The sequence below is a fragment of the Notechis scutatus genome, chromosome 8 (genome assembly GCF_049901735.1).
Source record: "Notechis scutatus isolate UNSWTSFEM ecotype Mainland chromosome 8, rNotScu1.2, whole genome shotgun sequence".
Classification (NCBI taxonomy): Eukaryota; Metazoa; Chordata; class Lepidosauria; order Squamata; family Elapidae; genus Notechis; species Notechis scutatus.
In genome coordinates this window covers 20,956,960-20,978,942 of record NC_142016.1, presented here as the reverse complement: position 1 = coordinate 20,978,942, position 21,983 = coordinate 20,956,960, and the positions used below count along the sequence as shown (strand labels likewise).

General features: G+C 45.7%; 1 protein-coding gene and 1 pseudogene across 2 annotated transcripts; both read right to left on the bottom strand.

Moving 5' to 3' along the window:
* Positions 1-8,544: 8,544 nt before the first annotated feature.
* On the bottom strand, positions 8,545-18,154 carry LOC148129948 (interferon-inducible GTPase 5-like). The gene is made up of 2 exons (XM_087971044.1): positions 18,057-18,154; positions 8,545-10,143 (listed from the first exon to the last, which is right to left on the bottom strand). The coding sequence occupies exon 2, from the start codon at positions 10,114-10,116 to the stop codon at positions 8,947-8,949; it is 1,170 nt and encodes a 389-aa protein (XP_087827170.1). The 5' UTR covers positions 10,117-10,143; positions 18,057-18,154; the 3' UTR covers positions 8,545-8,946.
* Positions 12,312-18,093, bottom strand: LOC113430454 (interferon-inducible GTPase 5-like; annotated as a pseudogene). Its single transcript, XR_015750524.1, has 2 exons — positions 18,057-18,093; positions 12,312-14,050 (listed from the first exon to the last, which is right to left on the bottom strand). The product of XR_015750524.1 is annotated as an interferon-inducible GTPase 5-like (transcript).
* Positions 18,155-21,983: the final 3,829 nt, after the last annotated feature.

Below are 21,983 nucleotides of genomic sequence, written 5' to 3'. Positions count from 1 at the left end.
TGTAAACCATTTAGAGAGGGCTGCAAAGCACTGTGAAGCGGTAAATAAGTCTAAGTGCTTTTGCTATTGCTCTTGTATGCATGCGTGCTTTCAAGTTGTGTTGACTCCTGACAACTTCCAGCATCACTCCCTGCAGTTTTCTTGGAAGATTTCAGAAATGGGTTGCCACTGCCTCCCTGCTAGGGCTGAGGGAGAGGGAGATGAAGGGAGGAGAGGGAGTCAGAGAAGGAGAGATGGGGAGGGAGGGAGGGAGAGGGAGAGGGAGGGAGACAGAAGGAGAGGGGGAGGAAGGGAGAGGGAGACAAAGAGAGAGGGAGAAGGAGGGAGAGGGAGGGAGGGAGAGAGGGGGGTGAGAGAGAGGGAGAGAGAGAGGGAGAGAAAGTCTGGCCCCAAGAAACTCAATCAACTTCAATGGCTAAGATGGGGCAAATTCAGTCCAGGAGTTAGACTGGGTGAAAGGAATTGAAGTTTTCTCTGGCCCCTATTGAAAACCATGGTCTAGATCCACAATGTGGATGATTTTATACCATACCAAAATAGTTCTAGATAGATAAAGACAGGATAAGTTCAGGTAATTGGTTTCTTTTCCGTATTTCCGGCAGTGAAATGAACCTAAATTAATTGCATCAGTTTAAGCTCCCACTTCCAGTAACTGACAACAGAGATGCTAAGGTTCTTTTTTTTTTTTTCTTCTTCCTTAAAGTGAAATTACCTCCATCCTCAAGATTGGGTACCTTGTGCTGGAACCCAGAGGAAGCTATGAGAGGAAAGAAATTTTACTCAATTTTTTTTTCTTTTTTTTGCAAGAGTAAACAATTTTTTTTTACTCTTTTTTTCCCTTTTTCTTGCAAAAAGTGGTAAGGGCTGTCTCCTGTGTAGGCCTTGTGTTGTATTTGAACATCTCTATCTCTCTCCCTCTGTCTCTCTCTCTCTCTCACACACACACACACACGTGTTTTACACTCCTCTTTTTCACGTGTTTTTAAACCCCCCGTCTGCTGGGCGAGCGGTGTATGAACATCCGGCTTAGGTGTTCTAACTGCCATCACTTCTAACTGCCATCACTGTGAGGAATGGCAGGACCTGGAAACGACATCAGCCATCTTCTTCTGGCAATTGAGGTAACATCATCAATCCAGGGGAAACCCAAGGAAAAAGAAAGAGGGAAAGGGTTCACCCTGTTCACCAAAATTACACCATTACTCATTTCACTGACACAAACATTACTTTTTAATTCAAACATAAGAAGGGAGAAAATAAACAGCATATATGTTTGATTTTGCATACATTTCACATTTCAAAGACTTGCCTGGGTCGGTACCCAAGAAACAGGAAGTTTGCATCTTGAACTGATGGGAAAGAGCCAAAGCCAAAGCCAGTTGCTGAGTGAGAAAAAAAAAATCAAAATATTTTTTCTTTGTGGTAGCAGAAGATGCAGCTTGAAATCCAGACTCTGGTGACTTCCGTTGCTTCTCAGCCAAAGGCCCTGAAATTGGCTGACCAGGGATAAGAGGTGAAACTGTCTCAGGAGGATATCTAGATGGATTATTGTGACATTTGGACCTTCAACCTTGAAATGAAGTTTCTACCACCCTATTGAGATGCCAGGAAGACTGTAGGACAGAGACACACGATCTAAAGATTTGACATGCTGGGGAGACAATCCAACAAAGGGGAAGGAGGATATTCCATGCCATTTGAAATATTTTCCATGCCATTTGAAAGCTGCACCAGTGTGTCGTGAGTCTTGTGTCAACATTTTGGGCAGCCTTGATGTCCAACTTCATCCGTGGATCTGTAAATCTCAATGCCGGATTCTTGTTTCAATCTCACACGTCTTTGACTTGTTCAAATAAATAAAAAGAAAATCAAAATATCTCCAAATGGCCAAACTGGGGAAGCAAAGTGTCAAACTTAACTGGTCTCTCGGTGGGCAGTCAGAAATATTTTTTTAATGAGCATTAAAGAGGAAAAGCATCATCGGCAGAAGAGCCAGGAAGAAAACTTCAAGAGAGGAGCAGCTGCTATCTGTCAACCCTGAAGTGACACTAACCCTATTGGCTTCTTGGCAGGTTACATCCTGGATCCTGGAATTTCCAATCAGTGGCCCTCGGTAGGTATATATATATTTCAGGTTCTTCAGGGGAATGACCAGAGCTCAGAAATAAGTCAAACATGCTGTTGACTATGACAGGTTTTTTTTTCATGTGTTGATGTTAAATAGTATAAAAATAGGCAATGCCATATCCTTTTGGAATACGAATGCCTTCTTTCTTTCTTTCTTAAGTAAGAGAGACAAGTTAGATAGATAGAAAGATTGGAAGGAGGGAGGGAGGGAGGGACAGATTAAACAGAAAGATACAGACAGACAGACAGACAGACATCTGGCTGGGGAGAGAGAGAAGCTTTATTTTCATAATTTTGGCAGCAAATGGAGCTGGGACCACTTACGGCTGACCTCACCAGAAATAAAAAGTCAAAAGGAAAAGCGATGGTCCCTCCCAGGTGAAGCCTTGGTGTGTTTGCAGGTAAGCCCAGGACTTGCTCAATGGAAAGACAGGCTATTTCCCAGACCAAAAGCAACTCCTACCTGAACTATCTAAGGCAGTGATGGCTAACCTTTGACTGACACACCTGTTGGTGTGGGGAAAACCTGCACATTTAGAGGCTGCCTGTGCTCTGCTCCAATCCCTGCTCCCTGCTTGTTGCGTGGAGGTGTGGTGTCACCGCTGCCGCAAGATCTTTGCAGCAGAGAACCAGTTTTAACCGCCATAAACTGAAGTTTGTCAGTTTCATTACCTCAGGAACGCTACAGGAGGAAAGGAGATCCATGAGGTTCACAGCCCTGTAAGGTGGCCTTCCGATCCCCACATCCTGCACCTGCAGCCCTGAGACCAGGGAGACGAGTTTCACAGCCCTGTGTGATCACCCCAGCCCAGTCCGTCATAAACCAAATTATTGATTATTTCTTGAAGTGACACACGACCCGAGGAAGGCTACACTTTTTCCCGATTTTCGACACACCAAGCTGAAAAGGTTAGCCATCACTGGTCTAAGGCAAGGTCTGTTTTCTGCTGGGCCAATTGCCACCGCTGCTTCCTGCATGTCAGGGACGATGGGCACACAGGGAGCGACTGAATTACAGGGATCAATTGTACGTTCTTAGGACCCGGCCTGTTTGTAAGGATCTCCAAAGGGACCAACTGCCCAATGATGAAGCAACTTGGTGGCTATGTACAGTATATAGTAGCAGAATTCTAGCTAAATACTAACAGGACTAAGGTTTCCCAAACCCTGCTGTTTCTTTCTCATCCTTCAAAGCAGCTTCTACCTCCCACATTTACAGCATGGCTTAGGAATGTCCTTTTGTGATTCACTCGGCTGCCACTACACAAAGGCTAATGTTTTCTCCTCTCTTTAAACCCGTTTGCTAATGCCCGAAGCACCTGGTGTTTGCCTGCCACAGTCTATTATTCTCTTTCCTGGAACCTCTTTGTGCATTTCTCTCATGTCTTCAAGCACCACAAACTTCTTCCTTGTTCCGACTTCGTAGGAGACTCGCCATGAAGCCGTGACAGAAAGCTGTTTTTAAGACTAAACCGAGTTCTTCACGCTGTAGGATTTGCCTAGTTTTTAATTGGCTGATGAATAGATAATCAGAGGCTTTTTTAAAGGGATGAATTTGTTCTGACCCAGCTCCCCAAACACGACCAACCCTCTGAAGTGAACTCAAAGATTCCTTTAATTAGGAGCGCCCGCAGCCCAGTAAAAAGTTTCTCTTTCAACACAGACTAACAAATCCATCCAGTCGGAAGATGAATAGTTGTCTGCCACATCTATTCATCTCTGCCCCCTGCTCTTTATCCCCAGAGCTAAGGTGGGGCTTCATTAGCAGCAGTGGCTGTTCCTTCCCAAGGATCGGCCCATAGATTTCCACTGCTCTCCTCTCCTTTCCTTTACCTTCTGCGTATCCACGTGTCAGGCACTAGACCAGGGGTGGGCAAACTTTTTGGCTCGGGGGCCGCATTGACTTTTAAAATTTGACAGACGGGCCGGGTCAGCACAAGATTTTTTGGGAATCGCCCCCCCTCTTTCCCCCTTCTTCTCCTCCTTCCCCTCCCCTCGGAGGCCCCCTGAGTCAGGAGTTGCTACCGCCAGCGCGGCTCCGCACGGCTCCAGTCCCGCGTTGCCTCGGGAAAGGAAAGGCAAAAAGGAAGAGCCGCGGGGGTGCTTTGGAACGGCAGCAGTGGCACCGGAGGCTCAGGCTCAGCGGCTCCTGGTTTTGCCTTTCCCTTCCCAAGGCAACGTGGGACTGGAGCCGCGCAGAGCCGTGCCGGCGGTAGCAACTCCTGACAGCCCCAGCCGGACACCTGAGCGGAGCCCGGGCGGAACTGCCTGTTGCTGCTGCGGGTGCTGCTGCGGGCGTCTGGCTGCCCAAGTAAAGAACCGCACCAGCTCAGGGCAACTGTGAGAAGCAAGAGGGGAGAGGCAGAGAAGGAGGCAGAGAAGGAGAAGGGGAAACCCGGAGCACCACCAGGTCGCCTCCTCCAAGCAGCCCGCCCGCCCGCCGGGCGGAACCCTTCCCGCTCCTCGGCGGGAAGACGCTCCTGCCTGTAAACTTTGCCTGTGCAAAGTTTAAGCCTGAAAGCCCGGAAACCGAGCAACTTCCCAGCAACTTTGGCTTCCTTTAACTCGCGGGCGCTCGTGCCTGGCCCCGAGCCACGCGGCGGAGGGGAAACCCGGAGCACCGCCGGGTCGCCTCCTCCAAGCAGCCCGCCCACCCCACCCGCCGGGTTTCCCCTCCGCCGCGCGGCTTGGGGCCAGGCACGAGTGCCCACGAGGAAAAAGGAAGCCGCAAGTTGCTGGGAAGTTGCTCGGTTTCGGGGCTTCAGGCTTAAACTTTGCACAGGCAAAGTTTGCAGGTGGGAGCGTCTTCCCACCGAGGAGCGGGAAGGGTTCCGCCTGGTGGGCGGGCGGGCTGCTTGGAGGAGGCGACCCGGCGGCGCTCTGGGTTTCCCCGCCGCGCGGCTCGGGGCCAGGCGCGAGCGCCCGCGAGTTAAAAGGAAGCCGAAAGTTGCTGGGAAGTTGCTTGGGTGCTGGGAGCAGGCTTTTAAAGTGCTGCCCGAGCAGGACCGCCAAGCCGGGAAACGGGGCACCAAGGCAGGGCAAGGCTCCACCAGCAGCGGCCTAGCTTTAGGTGGCTCCAAGCAGCCCGCTCCAAGCAGCCCGCCCGCCCACCGGGCGGAACCCTTCCCACTCCTCAGCGGGAAGACTCTCCAGCCTGCAAACTTTGCCTTTGCAAAGTTTAAGCCTGGAAGCCCCAGAAAAAAAGGGGGGATCGGCAGGGACTCACTTTCGGAGAGGTCGCACTCGAACGTGATTTCGAACTCCCAGCCGAGGCCTTTGCAAACTTCTTTTCTTTCCTACCCCGGGAGCGCTCCACACTGTTTTGCAGCTTTGGGGGCCACGCGGCACAGGGCAATACGCCACGCCCAGCGATTTTTTTTTAGGGGCGGGCCGGATTGGACAGACCAACGGGCCGGATGTGGCCCGTGGGCCGTAGTTTGCCCACCCTGCACTAGACCCAACTGTTCCTCCTCTTCCTCATCAGCCACCTCCAGGCCTGGGGGCTGTTGACTCTCCATCTGAGGGCTGATGGATAGCCCAGGCTCCATCTCTGTCTCTCTCTGTCTCTCTGTCTCTCTCTCTCTCTCTCTTTCTGCCAGCTCCATTCCTTCTTCCCCCTCAGAGCTCTTGGGTTGCCTTGATGCTGACCCTGACTCCCACGCCTCCTCCTTCTCATCCGATTAGGCTGCTGGAGGGGCCGATGGCTGACAGGCCACAACAGAATTATGTTTTGCCAAAGTTATGATTTGTGTCTTGCCTGCTAAGAGTGACATCTCTGCAACGCCTGCCAGTAAGAGTTAGCTGGTCAGTCGATCATGAACACTCAGAGTCGTTTTGGAACGAGATGGACGACAAATGAATTTAATAAATAAATGAACAAACAAATAAGGACTTCAAAATTTCTCTTTTATGGGCTGATAGTTTTGTGGCTTTGTTGCTCGACTCGGCCAACATACCTTGCAAACGAACCCATTATTGGCATTAAGGAAGGTGATCTGATACTTAGCTTAAACAAAGTTTAGCGGCGTTCAAGTAAGAGTCAGGACAGGAGCAATGTTTATCAGTAGCCTACTGTAAAACAGACTCAGAGGTAGTCAACTATTATGATAATGAAGGAGAAATAAATAATAAACGGAGAATGGTGGGATGGCTTTGCATTTCATGCATGTGTGTCTTGTTATATAAATCTGTAACCAATCAGCAACCTCCTTCCTTTTGTTTCCAGGGCTAAATTGCATAAAAATATCTGAGCCACATTACTGGTACACTCCTTGGGTGTGAAACTCAGAGGTGTCCTCTTCTGCTGGTGTGCCAAAACAAAAAGAGTTTTGTCTTTCCTTAATCCTGGCTGAAGATTGGCTTTTTTGCACCAGGTTTCAGTGACTAAACACCCTCCTGGACAGCAATATGTAGAGAACATTAAAATAGCATGAATTTAACCTCATGGTTCAAGTGCTTCCTGGTTTGTGTCCATGAGCTTAAAGTTGCCCCCAGACTCTTCCAAGTGGGAGACCCAGCTAGAGCTTGCTAGCAAAATAGGTAAACCACAATGTCCCTTTTTGGCAGAGTAGAAGTTTTGTACAAAAAGTAATGCTTGTGCCATTACTCTTAAGTTTACTAAATGATGGCTGTACATTCAAAGGGCTGGAACTCTGCACATGCTTAGAGGACAGAGAGCAGCCCTGCAGCTGTAGGAAATAAACCCAAATTGAACACTTCCTAATGTCTCTGGCCGAGTTTTTGGTTTCTACATTGCTGCTGAGCATGGGTAGTCTGTGTCATGCCCCTGTCAGAATCAGATTCAGAGGGGGAGGCCGAGCAGCTGTCAGGGAGTGGCAGTGTGGCTCCATTGGCGGTGGAAGAAACTGGGGAAGGGCATAGTCTGGCTGGGCAGAGCAGGGGAGAGGTAGAGCAAGGGTGAGGGAATTTGGAAGAAGACCCAGGCCAACCCCCTCTTCATCCTAGGGCACGCAGGGAGGAACAGAGAAGGGAGCAACGTGAGTTGCATGGCTTATGGGGGAGGAAAGGGCCCTGATTCCCTTCATTAGCTGCAGCTGGGAACACAGTGTTTAAAAAGGGAAGTTGCACACAGTCAAGTTGCTGTGAGAGCAAATCATGAATTATCTGGTATCCTTAAAGCTTATCTGCGTTCCTGGCATCTTCCCAACTGTGTGTGCTTGGCTGTGCTTTCAAGTCTGTGATTTCTTCTCCTGCCCTGTCAAGTTAATTACTGCAGCAAGGTTTGTTTGGATTTTTAGTTACAGTTTGTATGTACTTTGTTTTCAGACTGAATATCCTCCACTTATAGGCTGTTCCTGGGAGAGTTTTTCTCCAGCCGAAGGTAAACTGGACATTGGGGCAAAGTTGGAGGGACTCGTCTTGCTTATTTGACTGTGTTGCCTTTGTGCCACACCCCAGGTCATCACAGTCTGGGTCAGGGGTGGGATTCAAATTTTTAACAACCAGATCTGTGGGCGTTACTTAGGTGGTGGGCATTGCTTGGTGGTCATGTGACTGGGTGGACATGGCTTGGTGGTCATGTTATTGGCTGGGTGTGGCCAACTCAATATCACTCACATCGAGGCACGCATCTCCTCGCCTGGCCTCTTATGACTGTGGGTATGCTGCAACAGTTGTAAGTGTGAAAAATGGTCATAAGTCACTTTTTTCAGAGCCATTGTAACTGAATGGTCACTCCACAAAAGCAAAGTACCAGCAAAGGAGGGGGAAAAAACTCCAGAGACGTTCCAAAGACAGAAAGTCTAGTCCTGCCAAGAACGTAATAAGGGTTAACAAAGAGGCACTTTCTGTAAGCAACACCAGAATGTTTCCTTCCTGCCTTTCTTACAGGATTAGGCCAGTAATTTCTTCTAACCGGTTCTCAAACCTGAACAACCAGTTCTAGTGAATAGGTGCGAACTGGTAGAATCCCACCCCTGGTCTGGGTCCCCTCCAGTCATCCCAGTAACACTTCCCACCAGACCTAGAAGACCTCTCCATCATTCTGTCCCCCTGCTCTGACTTCGGTTATATTTTATGACTACAAAGCCTGCCTGCAAGCTATTTGAAGGGCTTTTTTCCTTTGCAATTGCCTATGGGCCAAAGTTGTGCAGCCGGCAGTGAGACCGAGGAAAAATAAACTGGCAATTCATTCTTCCACACATCCCTTCCATTCCTGTCAAAGGCACCTGGTCCCATGTTTCCCCATTTTTTAACCCAAACCTGTCTTTGTTATGATATGCCTTCTTCCATTCTTCAGAGCACTTCATTTCAGTTGAATGAAGCCAGAGTTGTGGGTGAGCAGGAAAGTGTTTTTCAACCTTGGCAACTTGAACATGTAGACCAACTCCCAGAATTCCCCATTCAGTGTGTGGAATTCAACAACCAGCATAATAATAATGAATACAATATCCCAAGCAGAATTCATTGAGCATTTTAATGTTCTTTCAAAAACAGTGAAATTTTGAGCTTAATACCCAAATCACCATTTTATTTATAATTGTTAAAATAGAAAAGAAAAAGAGGAAAAATAAAGAAAGAGGAAAAGAAAACAATTTCCCCCAAAAACAGAGAAACATTTCCTTTGTGATTTCCTCTAAAAACATCTATTGACAGAGATACTTATTTCCTCTTAAGGAGATCAAGCACAGACTTCAGTTGAAGAATAATTAAAACAAGCAGGAAAATAGGAAATTGGAGAGAAGGTTTCTAACTAGACATTGAAAAATATGATTACTTTCTTCGCCCATTCTCATTTGGAAGAAATGCTCTCCTTCAAAGTGGGCTGGATGGCTCCTTGGAGCTTTCATGGGATTTTGATCACTTAAGAAGCTTTGCTCGAACTTTTCGGGCGTTCTCCACAGCGTTGTCAAGAAATTTGTTCAGGAAATAATATGTAACAACAAATGAACTCACTCCACCAAACACCATCCCCAGATATTTCACAGGCAATGGCCTTACCCAGAGAGCAGACTTCATCAGAAGAGAAAGTACCAGCTGTGCACTGATTCTTTTGACTAATGGCCTTTTCTTGATCTCTGACCTCAGCTCTTTAAACCCTTTTCCCGTCTGAAGGGCCAGGAAACGGAGGGAGCCCTGGTCTATGCCCAACACCTTCCAGAAACATTTCAGTGCAACCATCACGATTCCAATATCACACGTTAGAGAGAGACCCACAACAGGAACTGCTCCACAAACGCAAGATATGAATGCTAAATACTTTATATACGATTCCATTTTAATCTTTTTGTCCATCAAATTATCTTCTGAGAAAACCTGCACAGCCAGGGTTAAAATGTGTTTCTTGTAATCAGGAAGTTCGGCGGCCATTTTCTCTCGCAGGAGAGGGAATTCATACATGTGTGCATGCAGGTTGGATACCAGAAATACTCTCGCAGGGAGCTTAGCTGACTCTTTCAAATTATCTTCACAATAATTCCTGATGGTCTCCAGGGTTTTCTCCATGCTGAAATTCCTTTTCCTCCTTTCACTTTCAATACTGATATCCATTTTGCTACGCACATAGTAAAACTTCTTTCTCATTCTTTGTATTTCCTTTGCCAGGAAAGCATCATTTTCAGTAAAACGGTCAGTGACAACCATAATAAAGACATCATATCTTTCAAACTGGACCTTCTGAAAATATTCAGCTGCCTTAGAATTACGCTCCCTGATCTCTGGTAGCTCCCATATCGTTATATTGGGAGAAGAGGGGTGAGGATATGCCTTTGGCACTTTGGTTTCCTCTACTCTCCAGACCTCGGCTGCTTCATCATTCTCATCCTCATTTATGCCCCAAAAGGCATTAATGAAGGAGGATTTACCTGCACCCGCCTTTCCAACAACTGCAATATTGAGTGGCAGGTTTTGCATTTCATTTAGATATCCTCGGTATTCAGCTGCCGCTTCGGGGATATTGCCTTCATTCAAATCACTCTTTAAATCTTCAAATTCTGTTCTTACATCATCTTTTAGAAATATATTGCCCATAGTTGCTTTTTGTTCTGCGCAGGTTATCTGGAATCAAAGAGAGAGATTGTGATTCTTCTCAGTTGTGTCATGGCTCCCTGCACATTCCCTATAGTTGCTAGTAAAACCACCTCATCTTCTGAGGTCATTCACATAGGTAAACCTAAGTGTATCATGGAGGGGTATATTTGTGCCCCATCTCCATATCATCAGCTTTGTCAAGTGCAAGAAATCGAATCCAGGCAGTTTAGAGGAATATATAGGTTTATTGTATGTAAAAGCTCTCTACAAGGATCTGAACTGCTAGAGGTCAAAGCGAATTGGTGGTAGATAAGATTCAACAGAATTCAAGGTGGGCTGGACTTAGATCTAGTGTGGACATGAAGGGACTTGAGAATGATGACTCATTTGACCCCCATTCTACCCCATTCAGGCTCAGCCTGGTCATTGAGGATTGCCAGTCTGGATAGGGCACAATAGCAACCTTGTGAAATTGCTTCCAGGGCCATTCAAGTTATTGGTTATGACCTCTAAAGCCCTACATGGCATGGGGCTAGGCTACCTATGGAATCATCTTCATCTCATTCCATCAACCCATCCCACCCAGTCAGGCATGTTGTAGACCATGTTGTAGACCTGTCAGCTAAAGAATCTCCCAAAGGAGCAGTTAGGAAACAAACATTCAACTACCTTCATCTCCCATAGCTTTCCATAGGCCTGGCTAGCACATCTGGAGCAGAAATATATCAGCCAACCTGGATGGGATGTAATTGTATTGATGTCAATTGGTAAAGCATTCCTATGACTCTTTTCGAGTTGCCATAAGCAGGAGGGAGGAAAAATCTGAAGGAGCAGTACGGCAATTAACCAGAAGTACATTCCATGCTTATCTTACTAAGATTGTAGCCTAGGCTACTGGATCTTCTGCCCGTGAAAATCTTTCATTGGAGAATGTGATGTATGACACCCAGGCCTTGAATGAGCTTCATTGGAGAATGATTTATGACACCCCCAGGGGGGAGGAGAGAAACAGGGTCACAGGTGACCATAAATTACATGTGGCAGAGTAGGATTCATATGGGTCAGTGCCGACATGTTGCTCCTAATAAATCTTTTGGATTCTTTTGAAGCTTGGCTCAAGGCTCATGATTTAATTAGGACAATCACCGGAACCCTGACAGTTGATGCACCTTCCCACCTTTCCCTGCTTTGATTTGAACAGGAACATTGGTAACCCAGGAGGGAGGACCAGGCTTCCCACCCCCAAGCCCTCCCTCACTCCCCTCTGGAACCTGGAATGTTGTTAAAGTGGCAACCTGAGAAGTCAATCACACTACCCAGTGTGGGACATGAAAGACTACCAGGCCAGTTGCTTTCTGTGTTGGCAGTGGGAATCCTCCCATTGCAGCTTCCATATTGACAAACCCCCTTGCCCATAACTGGGTCCTTTCATTTGCCACTTTCCAGGTCAGCTGGAAGGATTCTTACAGACGTGGCTGAATCCACCCAACTGCAGAACCTTCTCACACCCAGGAGGCAGCTTTGGTCTGGACATCTCTCAGAAGAGCCAAGGAAAGTCCCACCTGTAGCCACCTCACTTCTAAGTCCCCAGATGCGTGCAAGTCCACCTCCCGCTTGGTTGGGAGATTCCACTCAACCCGTGTTGAAAAATAACTCAGCTGAGAAATCAAAGGCAAGGTGAGGAGGGGGCAGGCAGGACTCTCACCCACCTGTTTGTCCAACCCTTCATTGAACCTGGCCAATTTGGGGCTGGGCATGTCCAGTTGGCCAGGCCAGAAAACAGGTTTCACAAGAATAATGGAAACTCTAGTTACTGGACCTTGGAAGCCTCATGGGACCTTGCCTCCCTCCCTCCCTCCCTCTCTGCCTCCCTCTTGCACCCAGGACCATTTAACTTCCTTTCTCTTCTGCTTTGTGGCTCCCATTATAGCTTTTCTGGGAAATGGCTGTCTAGTCACCCCCTTCAGAAGAACCTTTATGATGTGAGCTTATTCCTCCCCCCCACCTCACTCCTGTTCTGAGCCAAGGGACATCCAGACCTCTTTGTTCTCATCCCCATCAAATATTTGTTCTTCACTTTGTAAATGAGTTGACAAAGGTTACAGTGGATAAATTGCAGTTGAATTCAGTGGTTTCTAGCAGCTTCCCTAGTGATTCTCCCTTTAATTTGATTAACCAAAACCTGCGATCAAAGGTTTATTTAAAATTTATTTTTATTTAAAGAAGAGATATATTTCCAAAAACGATTTGTGGATAGACAGATCATAATTGAAGTTATTCAATTAAAAATGAGTATAACATGAATGAGATACCTCAAGCACAGTACGTTCTCATGGTATTTTTAAAAAACGGTTATGAAATATGCAGCTTCGTATCAAATTTGCTGTTGTTTTTTTCTTTAGAATTGTAAAAAAGAAAAAAAGAAAAGAAAGAAAAAGAGGAAAACAACAGGAAAAGAAAAGCACCCACCACCCAAGCAATATAGATAAATGTTTAATTTCTGAATTCACATAGAGATACCAGCAGATAAGGGTGATCTTTGCCCTCAGGGTGATCAAGCACATATTTCAATCAGAGAATTCTTAAAAACAGGAAAATAGGCTCTCCTAATAAGGCATTGAAACATTATTATTTTCCTCCATCCAGTTTCATTTGGATGAAATGCTTGGCTGTTTCCTTCAAAAGGGAAATGGGGAGGTTTTTTCAAACTCCCTGGGATTCCGGTTGCTGAAGAAGTTTTGCACGGACATTTCGGGCATCTTCCACGGCATCTTCAAGAAAGCTGTTCAGAAAATGGTACGTGACAACGTATGAACTCGCTCCACCAAACAGAGACCCAATAACTGGTATAATATCAAGAACCGTTTCCACAAGCGACACGGCGACCCAGAGGGATGACCTCATCAAGAGAGTAAATACCAATTCTCCATCGATTGCGTTGGCTAACGGGGTTTTCTTGATAGCCGACCTCAGAACTTCAAATTCTTTTCCCGTTTGAAGTGCCAGAAAACGGAGGGACCGGTCATCTAAGCCAAACACCCTGCAGAAACGTTTCAGAGCATCTATCAAAATTCCAACATCACAAGCCATCGAGAGACCGGGACAGGCACGACTCCACAAGCACAAGATATCAGCGCTATCTTCTTTATATAGGATTTCATTAGCTCTTTTTTTTCATCAATTCCTTTTCGGAGAAAATATGTACAGATAGTGTTAAAATATCTTTCTTGTGGTCAGGAAGTTCAACAGCAATTGTCTCTTGCAGGAGAGGGAAGTCATACATGTATACCTCCCGGCTGGATACCAGAAACACTCTTGAGGAAACCTCAGCTGCCTTTTTCAAGCAACTTTCACAATATTGCCTCATGGACGCCAAGGTGTCCTCCACATTGAAATTCTTTTTCATCATTTCATTGTTGATAGTGATATCTATTCTGCTACACACATAGTAAAACTTCTTCCTCATTCTTTGTATTTCCTTTGCCAGCAGAGCATTATTTTCAGTAAAACGGTCAGAAATAATCATAATAAAGATATCATATCTTTCGAATTGGACGTTCTTCAGATATTCTGCTGCCTTAACCTTGTATGTTCCGATCCCTGGAAGGTCCCATATTTTTATATTAGGAATGAAGGGTGAGGATATGCCTTTGGCTCCATGGTTTCTTTTCCTGGCCCTACCTCGGCTGCCTCTTCATCATCATCCCTGACTCCTCGGAAGGCATTGACAAAGGAGGATTTCCCAGCACCGGCATCTCCAGTAACTGCGATATTCAGGGGAGATTTTGCATTTCATTTAAACGGTTTTGGTATTCAGATGCCACTTTGGGGATATTGCCTTTGTTCAATTCGCTCTTAAATCCTCAAATTCTCTCCTTACAAAATCCTTTAGAACTAGATTGCCCATCGTTGCTCTTGGTTCTGTGCCGATTATCTGAAAGGGAAAAAAGATATTGGGATGTTTCTCAGCTACACTGGGCACTTTGAGTTTGTAGTTGGAGAAGATCCCTGAGAATAACGCGGACAACCAAGAAAACAAACCAATAGATCATAAAAAGAATCAACCCAGAATTCTCAACGAGGAGCAAAGGTCCAGGTTCAACTTATCCTACTTTGGACACATGATGTAAAGACCCAGCTCTCCGCTGATCGCTCTGATGCTGGGAAAAGTGGAAATCAGGAGGGTGAACTCAATTATTTTGGAACTGAGTCCAACATTAGGACTTGCGAAAGAACAGATAAGGGATTGAAAATCTTGGAGAAAATTTGTCTATATGGTCACTAGGGAATGAAAATCATTTGATGGCATAAAATCAGTTTATTGGAGAGGGAGGGTGGTTTTGGAAATAAAATGAAAGTGAAGAATTTCAAAGCTCTCTGCTTTTCCTTCATGTCTACACACCTTTAGTTACCTAATCTTGGAAGCATGATGGTGATTTCAATATTTCCCTCCCTCTTGCACTCAAGACAATTAAGGAAGAATCCGTTTCAGTTTCTTTCTAATGTTCTCTTCCTCTCGGAAGTACTTTCAGACTTGCAAGATTATGTTAATGTAACCTTATAGTAAAGTAGCATAAGCCATCTGATCCTGTTTCCTATCTGGTCTAAATCCTAAAGGTCCTAAATTTAAACACTGCACCCTGGTGGCACAGTGGTTAAAGTGCAGTGTTCCAGGGAAATTCTGCCCACAGCCTAGAGTTTGATCCTGACTAGGTTCAAGATTGACTCATCCTTCCATCCTTCCAATATCAGTAAAACAAGGACCCTGTCAGGGTTCCAAGTACCCATAGCAGACAAAACTCCGAGGCAGGTAAAATCTTCAAAGAATAGTTCTTTTGGATTTGTCATATTGGTACAGGCTGGTGAAAACTGACTCTGAATATTCCCATGGCTTTCATGGAATTAAAAGTTTGCCACTTTCTCAAAATAACCAGTCACAGGATCCAATTAGGTTACTGTCCGGTTGCTAGGTGACTCCAGTCCCCTCCTTCTGAGCACCTGCAGGAATGTCCTTGGTTCCCAAGAGAACATATTTTGTTTCGACTACAACACCCCAACTATCTCTACTCCCCCTCCCCTCCCTATCCCTGCAGTGTGTCAGCTATGAAGTCCCAAAATTGCCTCAGTCAGGCCAGCTTCAGGGTTGACAGACCCAGAATGTTGGGACCGATATGCAAATAGTCCTTCTACATTGTAAACCTCCAAGAGGTATAAACCGCTATAAAGCTCCATGGGATGAGACATAAGCCTAAATGCTCTTGCTATCGCCAAAGCTGAACTCAGTCTTGCAAATCTGAAACTGCTTCACTTCTCGGTCCCCTTTTTGGCGAAGAACTAGAGAGGGTCTCTCTTTTGCCTCTTGCTCCATTTACATTCTTACTGCTGCCTAGTTGCCTTTGATTTCTCTGTTCTTTCTATTGTGTGTTAAGGTCAAGTTGTAATTGTATACAACTGGTGTCTTTCATAACTGCAACACCAATATGCCTGGATGACTGCACAAACCAGGAGGGAGGGTATGAGAAGCCAGTCAGGGGAGGGGAAAGCATTCCAGATGTTCTCCTCCCTAGCCAGACAAAACCAACACCTCCTCTTGACACCACACAAAACCTCTAGTATATACATACTAGCTTGATATCCGTGCTTCGCTGCAAAACTATGTGGTTGGGCTTAGTTTTGGGGGAGGAAAATAAGGGGGGGGAATTCTGCCTCTGCCTACCAGCATCCATCAGTATTCATCTGGTTAGCGTCCTGTCAGTGTGTGAGAGAGTTGAGGGCTGTTTGGAAACTGAAGCAGTATTTGCTGTGTGAGAAAGAAGGAGACAGCAAGGAGCCTGGGCGTGGCCTAGCTCAACTGTTCTGCGCTAAAGGTGCTTGATGCTGTGAAACTGAACTGAAACTGAAAATCCTCTCCTCTGCTTGTGTTTTGCATTTGGAACAGATTTCTTTTCAGGTGGGGAGGGGGAGTAGAACTCCTTAGCATCAGAGCGTGTTAATAATAATATGCGAAATACTAATGCTCTGATGGACATTTCGAAAAGTCCTTTTTTAGTGAGCACCTAGAAGCCAAGAGGAACATATGTGCAAATTTCAAGTTTGTTGGCTTTACGGTTCTGGAGATTTTGTGATGATGTGTGAGTGGTATTTCGCTTTTATATATATAAATATAATATTATTATTCCATTGCTTTCCTTTCTTATCTATAAAATATCTGCCTGGCACAAACATAACCCAATCTATTTACTAACCGCACTCAATTGCAACCCAAAATCCAGTGTAGACCCAAAGAAGGCATTATCAAATGCGGGGGAGAACAGTCTGCTGTTTCTTCGTCTGATTCCCCAAAACCATCTTCAAAAAAACTTTTGGGCCCAAAAATGAACTGGTGCCTTTCATAATTACGACACCAATTCTGCCTGGATCATGTGGGAAGAGGAGGAGATGAAAAGCCAATCACGAGAGGGAGAAATTTCCCAGATGTTCTCCTCCCCAGTCAGACAAAGCCAACTCATCCTCTTGACATCACCCTAAATCCCTGGGCATTTCTTCTTCTTCTTCTTTTATATATCTACATTTTCTCTTCTCTTCCTTGCTTATCGATAAAACCGCTGGCACAAATGTAATGGGGGTTAGTTATTAACTACTATTTTAACTACTATTAGAACCACAAGTGAGCCCAAAATTTATGTTGCTAAGTGAGACACTTGCGAAATGCGTTTTACCCCAGTTTACGACCTTCTTTGCCGCAGTCATTGAGTGAATCACTGCCGTTGATAAGTTAGTAAACTGGTTGTTAAGTGGACCTGGCTTCCTTATTGACTTGGCTTGTCAGAGGGTTGCTGAAGGGAATCGCATGACCTTGGGACGCACCCAACGGTCATAAGTACAAACCAATTGCCAAGCGCCTGAATTTTGATCACACAATCGTGGGGAGGCTTCAAAGATTGCAAGTGTGAAGAATGGTTGTAGATCACTTTTTTCAGTGCCGTTGTAACTTTGAACCAGGGTGGATTTAAATCAAGTTGATTTAAATCACGATTTAAATCAAGGGTCTTCAAACTTGGCAAATTTAAGACTTGTGGACTTCAACTCCCAGAAAACCTGAGCTAACATGACTGGAGGAGGAATTCTGGGAGTTGAAGTCCACAAGCCTTAAAGCTCTCAAGTTCGAAGACCCCTGATTTAAATCACTAGTAAAAAGGCTTGATTTAAATCCACTCGATTTAAATCATATTTTTTAAAGAGCAATATCATCGCTGTCCCTCAGCGGCTCCTCCTCTGACGGCAGTCCCAATATTGCAGAATATACAGCTTCATATGCTATATAATTAAACTCCATTTCATGCTGAATCAACTAAATTATGAATGTATCTTAAATAGAAAACTATCTTTGGATGGATTTTTTTTATTCCAAAAGCATTTTATTAAAATAAATTTGATAAAAATAAAAAAAAATCCCATTTAAACTTTTTAAAACCTGATTTAATTTTTTTAAAAAAACAACAATTTTTTGGATTTAAAAGAAAACATAGATTTTTATCCACCCTGTTTTGAACGGTCACTAAATGAACTGCTGTAATTCGAGGACCACCTTTACACACACACACACCCCAAAAAAAGTAAACCCAAAGAAGTCATCATTAAGGGAGGGGGAGTAAACTCTGCCGATTCCCCAGAACCACCCGTTAAAAAATAACCTTTGGGTTCAGAAACGAGGGGAGACGGGAGCATGCATACATAAATCCTGAAGGGTTTTCAGCCATTCGCAGATGCCTTGGCACAATGCAAGGTAGAAAAGAAATTATAGTAGAAAAGAAATTATATTGAAGGCTCCTTGATAGGAAGATCAACAGAAGCTGAAAAGACAGTAGAATCTGAAAAGCAGGAAGTGCAGAATCTACAATAGTTATTCCTAGAAAGGGGAAAAGTATAAAAATGCTTACTTGCTTTTATAAAGTGATTCTCAAAGATCTCTACGCAGGCTAGGGTGGCTTTCTTTTCAAAAACAGCCAGACTGCTCAGGTCAGAAGGACTGCATGTGATATACCCGTCAGTTCCCAGTGCGTTCTTTCTTGAAATAATTAAAAACGTTCCTCCCATTTTGCCTGACTCAAAACCCTGCCTATCAAATCAGAGTTTCCTACAGGGGCCAGGATGAAAAGCAGCTGATGTCCAAGAAAACGAAACTTACTTTTGGATGGCTATCAAGTTTCGTTCTTTGCAAATCCTGTGGCCAAACACTGCAAAACAAACAAAGTGGGGTTTGTTTGTTTTTTCAAACTTGGCAACTTTTCAGGTGGTTGAATTTCCACACCTAGAATTCCCCAGCCAGGCAGTTTGGTCCATATAAACAGGGGTCTCCAACCTTGGCAACTTTAAGCCTGGAAGACTTCAACTCCCAGAACTCCCAGGCAGCTTTGCTGGGAATTCTGGGAGTTGAAGTCCTCCAGGCTTAAAGCTGGCTGGGGATTCTGGGAGTTGAAGTCTTCCAGGCTTAAAACTGGCTGGGGCTTGCTGGCTGGAATTCTGGGAGTTGAAGTCCCCAGCCTTAAAGCTGGCTGGGGAATTCTGGGAGTTGAAGTCTTCCAGGCTTAAAGCTGTCTGGGGAATTCTGGGAGTTGAAGTCCTCCAAGCTTAAAGTTGCCAAGATTGGAGACCCTGCATATAAATACTTGTTTTTCTATCAGGAGTCGTTCCCAGAGGGATCAAGGCCAGCTGCAGTTGATCTCAGCCGAAAAGTCTCCAGACTCTTCAGAGTGGACTGGATCCCATTTATACACACTCTTTAACTGGGCAGTTCTTGCAAAATCATCCAATGTTCCTCTCATTTTTCCTCACATGCAGCCCCGCCTGTCAAGAGTCTCGCACCCAGAGAATCCATTTCCATAATCTGGAGCTCCGGGAAAGAGGCGGAAAGGGGGCAGTAGAACAAGCTCCTTGATTGTAGCACCTCAATTACGGCCACACAACAAGCTCTAAGAAAGCCTTTTGAAATGTTCAAAAAGAAAAGGAAAGTCCTGCAGATGAAAACTTCATTATTCCTTTATGGGGTAATCCAGGGGTGGGATACGACAGAGTTAACTATCGGTTTGGGATTTACGAGCTTCCCTGCACCGCTGTGAGCCGCGCACCTGTAAATCATCATCAGCATGCTGTGTGCAGAGACGCAGCCTTTGAAACAGCCCTCTTTTCCTGCATTTTTAACTGCAGCTGTGCCTCGTTTGGCAGCTGAAGTTGAAAAATCAGAAAATAAAGATCAGGTAAGAGCCCGGATGGGCAGGTGGGCAAAACCCCAGCAGACATAGAACCGGTTCTATGTCTGTTGCCCTTCAGAGCTACCGGTTCTACAGAGGGGCAGAACCGGTGAAACCCACCCTGGGGTAATCACTTTCATGCCAAATGCAGAGGCTTGGGGAGGGCAAAAAAAACAGGCCTCCCAGAAATTTGGGAAGGCTTGAAATGGGCCCATTTCTGGCTTCAGAAAGCCTCTGGAGCAGTGGTGGGATTCAAAATTTTTACTACTGGTTCTCAGGGCTGGTTTGGTGGGTGTGACTCCGTGAGCCCAGGGGCCTTCTGGGCCTCAGCCTCTAGTTTTTCTCCTAAGCCCTCTGGGCCTCAGGAAGGACAAAAATCCGGCATAGCTGATCGTATGTACAGCTGGAGGCTTGAGAAAAAGCCTCCGGAGCCCATGGAGAGCCAAAATGCCCCCCCACCACACACTGTAGTGCAGGAGGCCGACTAGGCCACACCCACCATGGCCACGACCACCCAGCAACCAGGCAGAGAACCCATTGCTAAAAATTTTGAAGCCCATCCCTGGATACATTTCTTGCCACAGGAACAGGAAGCAAGTTCAAAGCCCAACAGAGGGTATAAATATATATCTCACTCTCTTATCCATGTGCTCTTTTGCCCAGGACCTCAATGTGCTCCTGTCCACAATTAAAACCATCCTTCTGAATGTCCTCCATGTTTCCAGTGTCTTTTTTCCCCACTTGGAACTTAACCCAGATGGCCATTTCTTCCAACAGGAGAAAAGGAGAATTACAGAATACAGAATAATCGCAAGGGACCTTGAAGGTCTTCTTGTCCAACCCCTTGCTTCGGCAGGAAATCCTATGCAGGTAGCCCTCAACTGAGAATCACAATTGAGCCTAGAATTATGTTGCTAAGAGAAAATTGTTACATCAGTCTTGCCTCATTTTATTTTATTTTCTTGCCACATTTGTGAAGTGAATCTCTGCAGTGCCGTTGCAACTTAGGACGGCCACTAAGTGAACTGTTGTAAGTCGAGGACTACCTGTGCTGGGTCTTCTGGTGTCTAGGTGGTTGAAACAGGGCCAAGGGGAGGGCTGGAGTGGGCCCTTTGAATTTGGGGACCCCACCGAATGGGGTATTGAAACCTACTTAAGAAAAGTTTGCTTTCCTAACAGGAGAATTTCTCCAACTGCCCTGGAAGCAGAGAAGGAGACATCAATTTCCACTTCCATATACGGAGCCGGTGAAACCTGGGATTAGAGCTTCCACTCGAACTAACTCGTCCTGCAGCTCATCTGACAGACCATCCTGGAAGGCGTCCATTAACGTTGCAGCATTCCAGATGGAGTCCAGGCACAAAAGCAGAAATTCAGAAATAAACTCTTGCAGGGGGCGCCTCCCTTGGCGAAGGTCCTTAAGATGCCTGGCTGCCGTCTGCACTCGTATGGGGTCTTCATACATGTGGCGCATGTGTTGCCAAAAACCCTGGTAATTAGTTAATAACGGGCTGTTCTTGAGCAACAAAGGCGTGGCCCATCTGGCGGCCGAGCCAGAAAAAAGGCTTATCGCAAACCCCACCCAAGCCCGGTCATCTGGGAAATCCTCTGGCCTCATAAATAACTGGCACTGTCCCATGAAAGCCGGGAACATCTCAGGCTGCCCAGAAAACTTATCTGGCACAGCCACCAGGCATTTCCGACGGGGAGGGGGAGGAGGAGCTGCATGAGCCTGCAGCAAAGCAAATTGGGCTGTTAATTGAGCCACTTGCTGTTGTAGAGTTTGATTTTCATCTTGCAGCTGTTGTTGAAACGGCTGCTGCTGCTGGTGATGGTGGTGGTCCATCTTAGGTAGAAGATGGTTTAAGTCAGGTACGGGACAAAAATGTTCTGTCTCGCCTTTCCTCTTTCCCAAAAGATGAAAGAGTACACACACACACAAACACAGGCAGGCAAGCTGGCTCGGACTTCACAGAGTTAATTCTTTGGAACTGATAATATTCTTGGGATTCCACCACGTCCTGCCTGCCAAGTCCAAACTGATAACAAATAAAGTTTTACTCACAGAAAATCACAAGGCAGTCCACAAAATTAATCATTCAGAAAGAAAATCTGAAGTAAGGTTAAACTTTGTCCTGTACAAACTTTAAGGAGAAAACACACCCACTTTTATCCCCTGTGGGGTGTGGCTCAATGACTCAGCGCACTCTCTGACCCTCCCACGCCTCCTACGTTGCTGCTCACGTTTCTCCCTACGACGCTGCTTGGGGTCAAGCCAATACTCTTTCTCTTTACTCTCTGTCAGGGGCTGCTCCAACATGCCTTCCTCCTGATTAATCTCAGGCTGTTCCTCTAGGTTGTCTGATGGAACCTGAGGCATTACCAGGGAGGAAGGTCCTGGGGAGGAAGACATTCCCAGAGAGGAAGGTCTTGGGGAGGAAGACATTCCCAGTTCCTCCTCCTTATCTTCCAGATCCTCTTCCTCTGACAGCATAGGCTTGGGAATCGGGGCCACAACATATGGTATCTAATGTAGCCTGGGTAGAGACATGTGGGCACCCCTATATCATTGATTTGCTTTTAAAATGGACTCACCTCATACCATTTACTTTGTGG

Coding starts and splice junctions, on each gene's coding strand:
- LOC148129948 (XM_087971044.1), bottom strand. CDS start 10,116: ATGGGCAATATATTTCTAAAAGATGATGTAAGAACAGAATTTGAAGAT.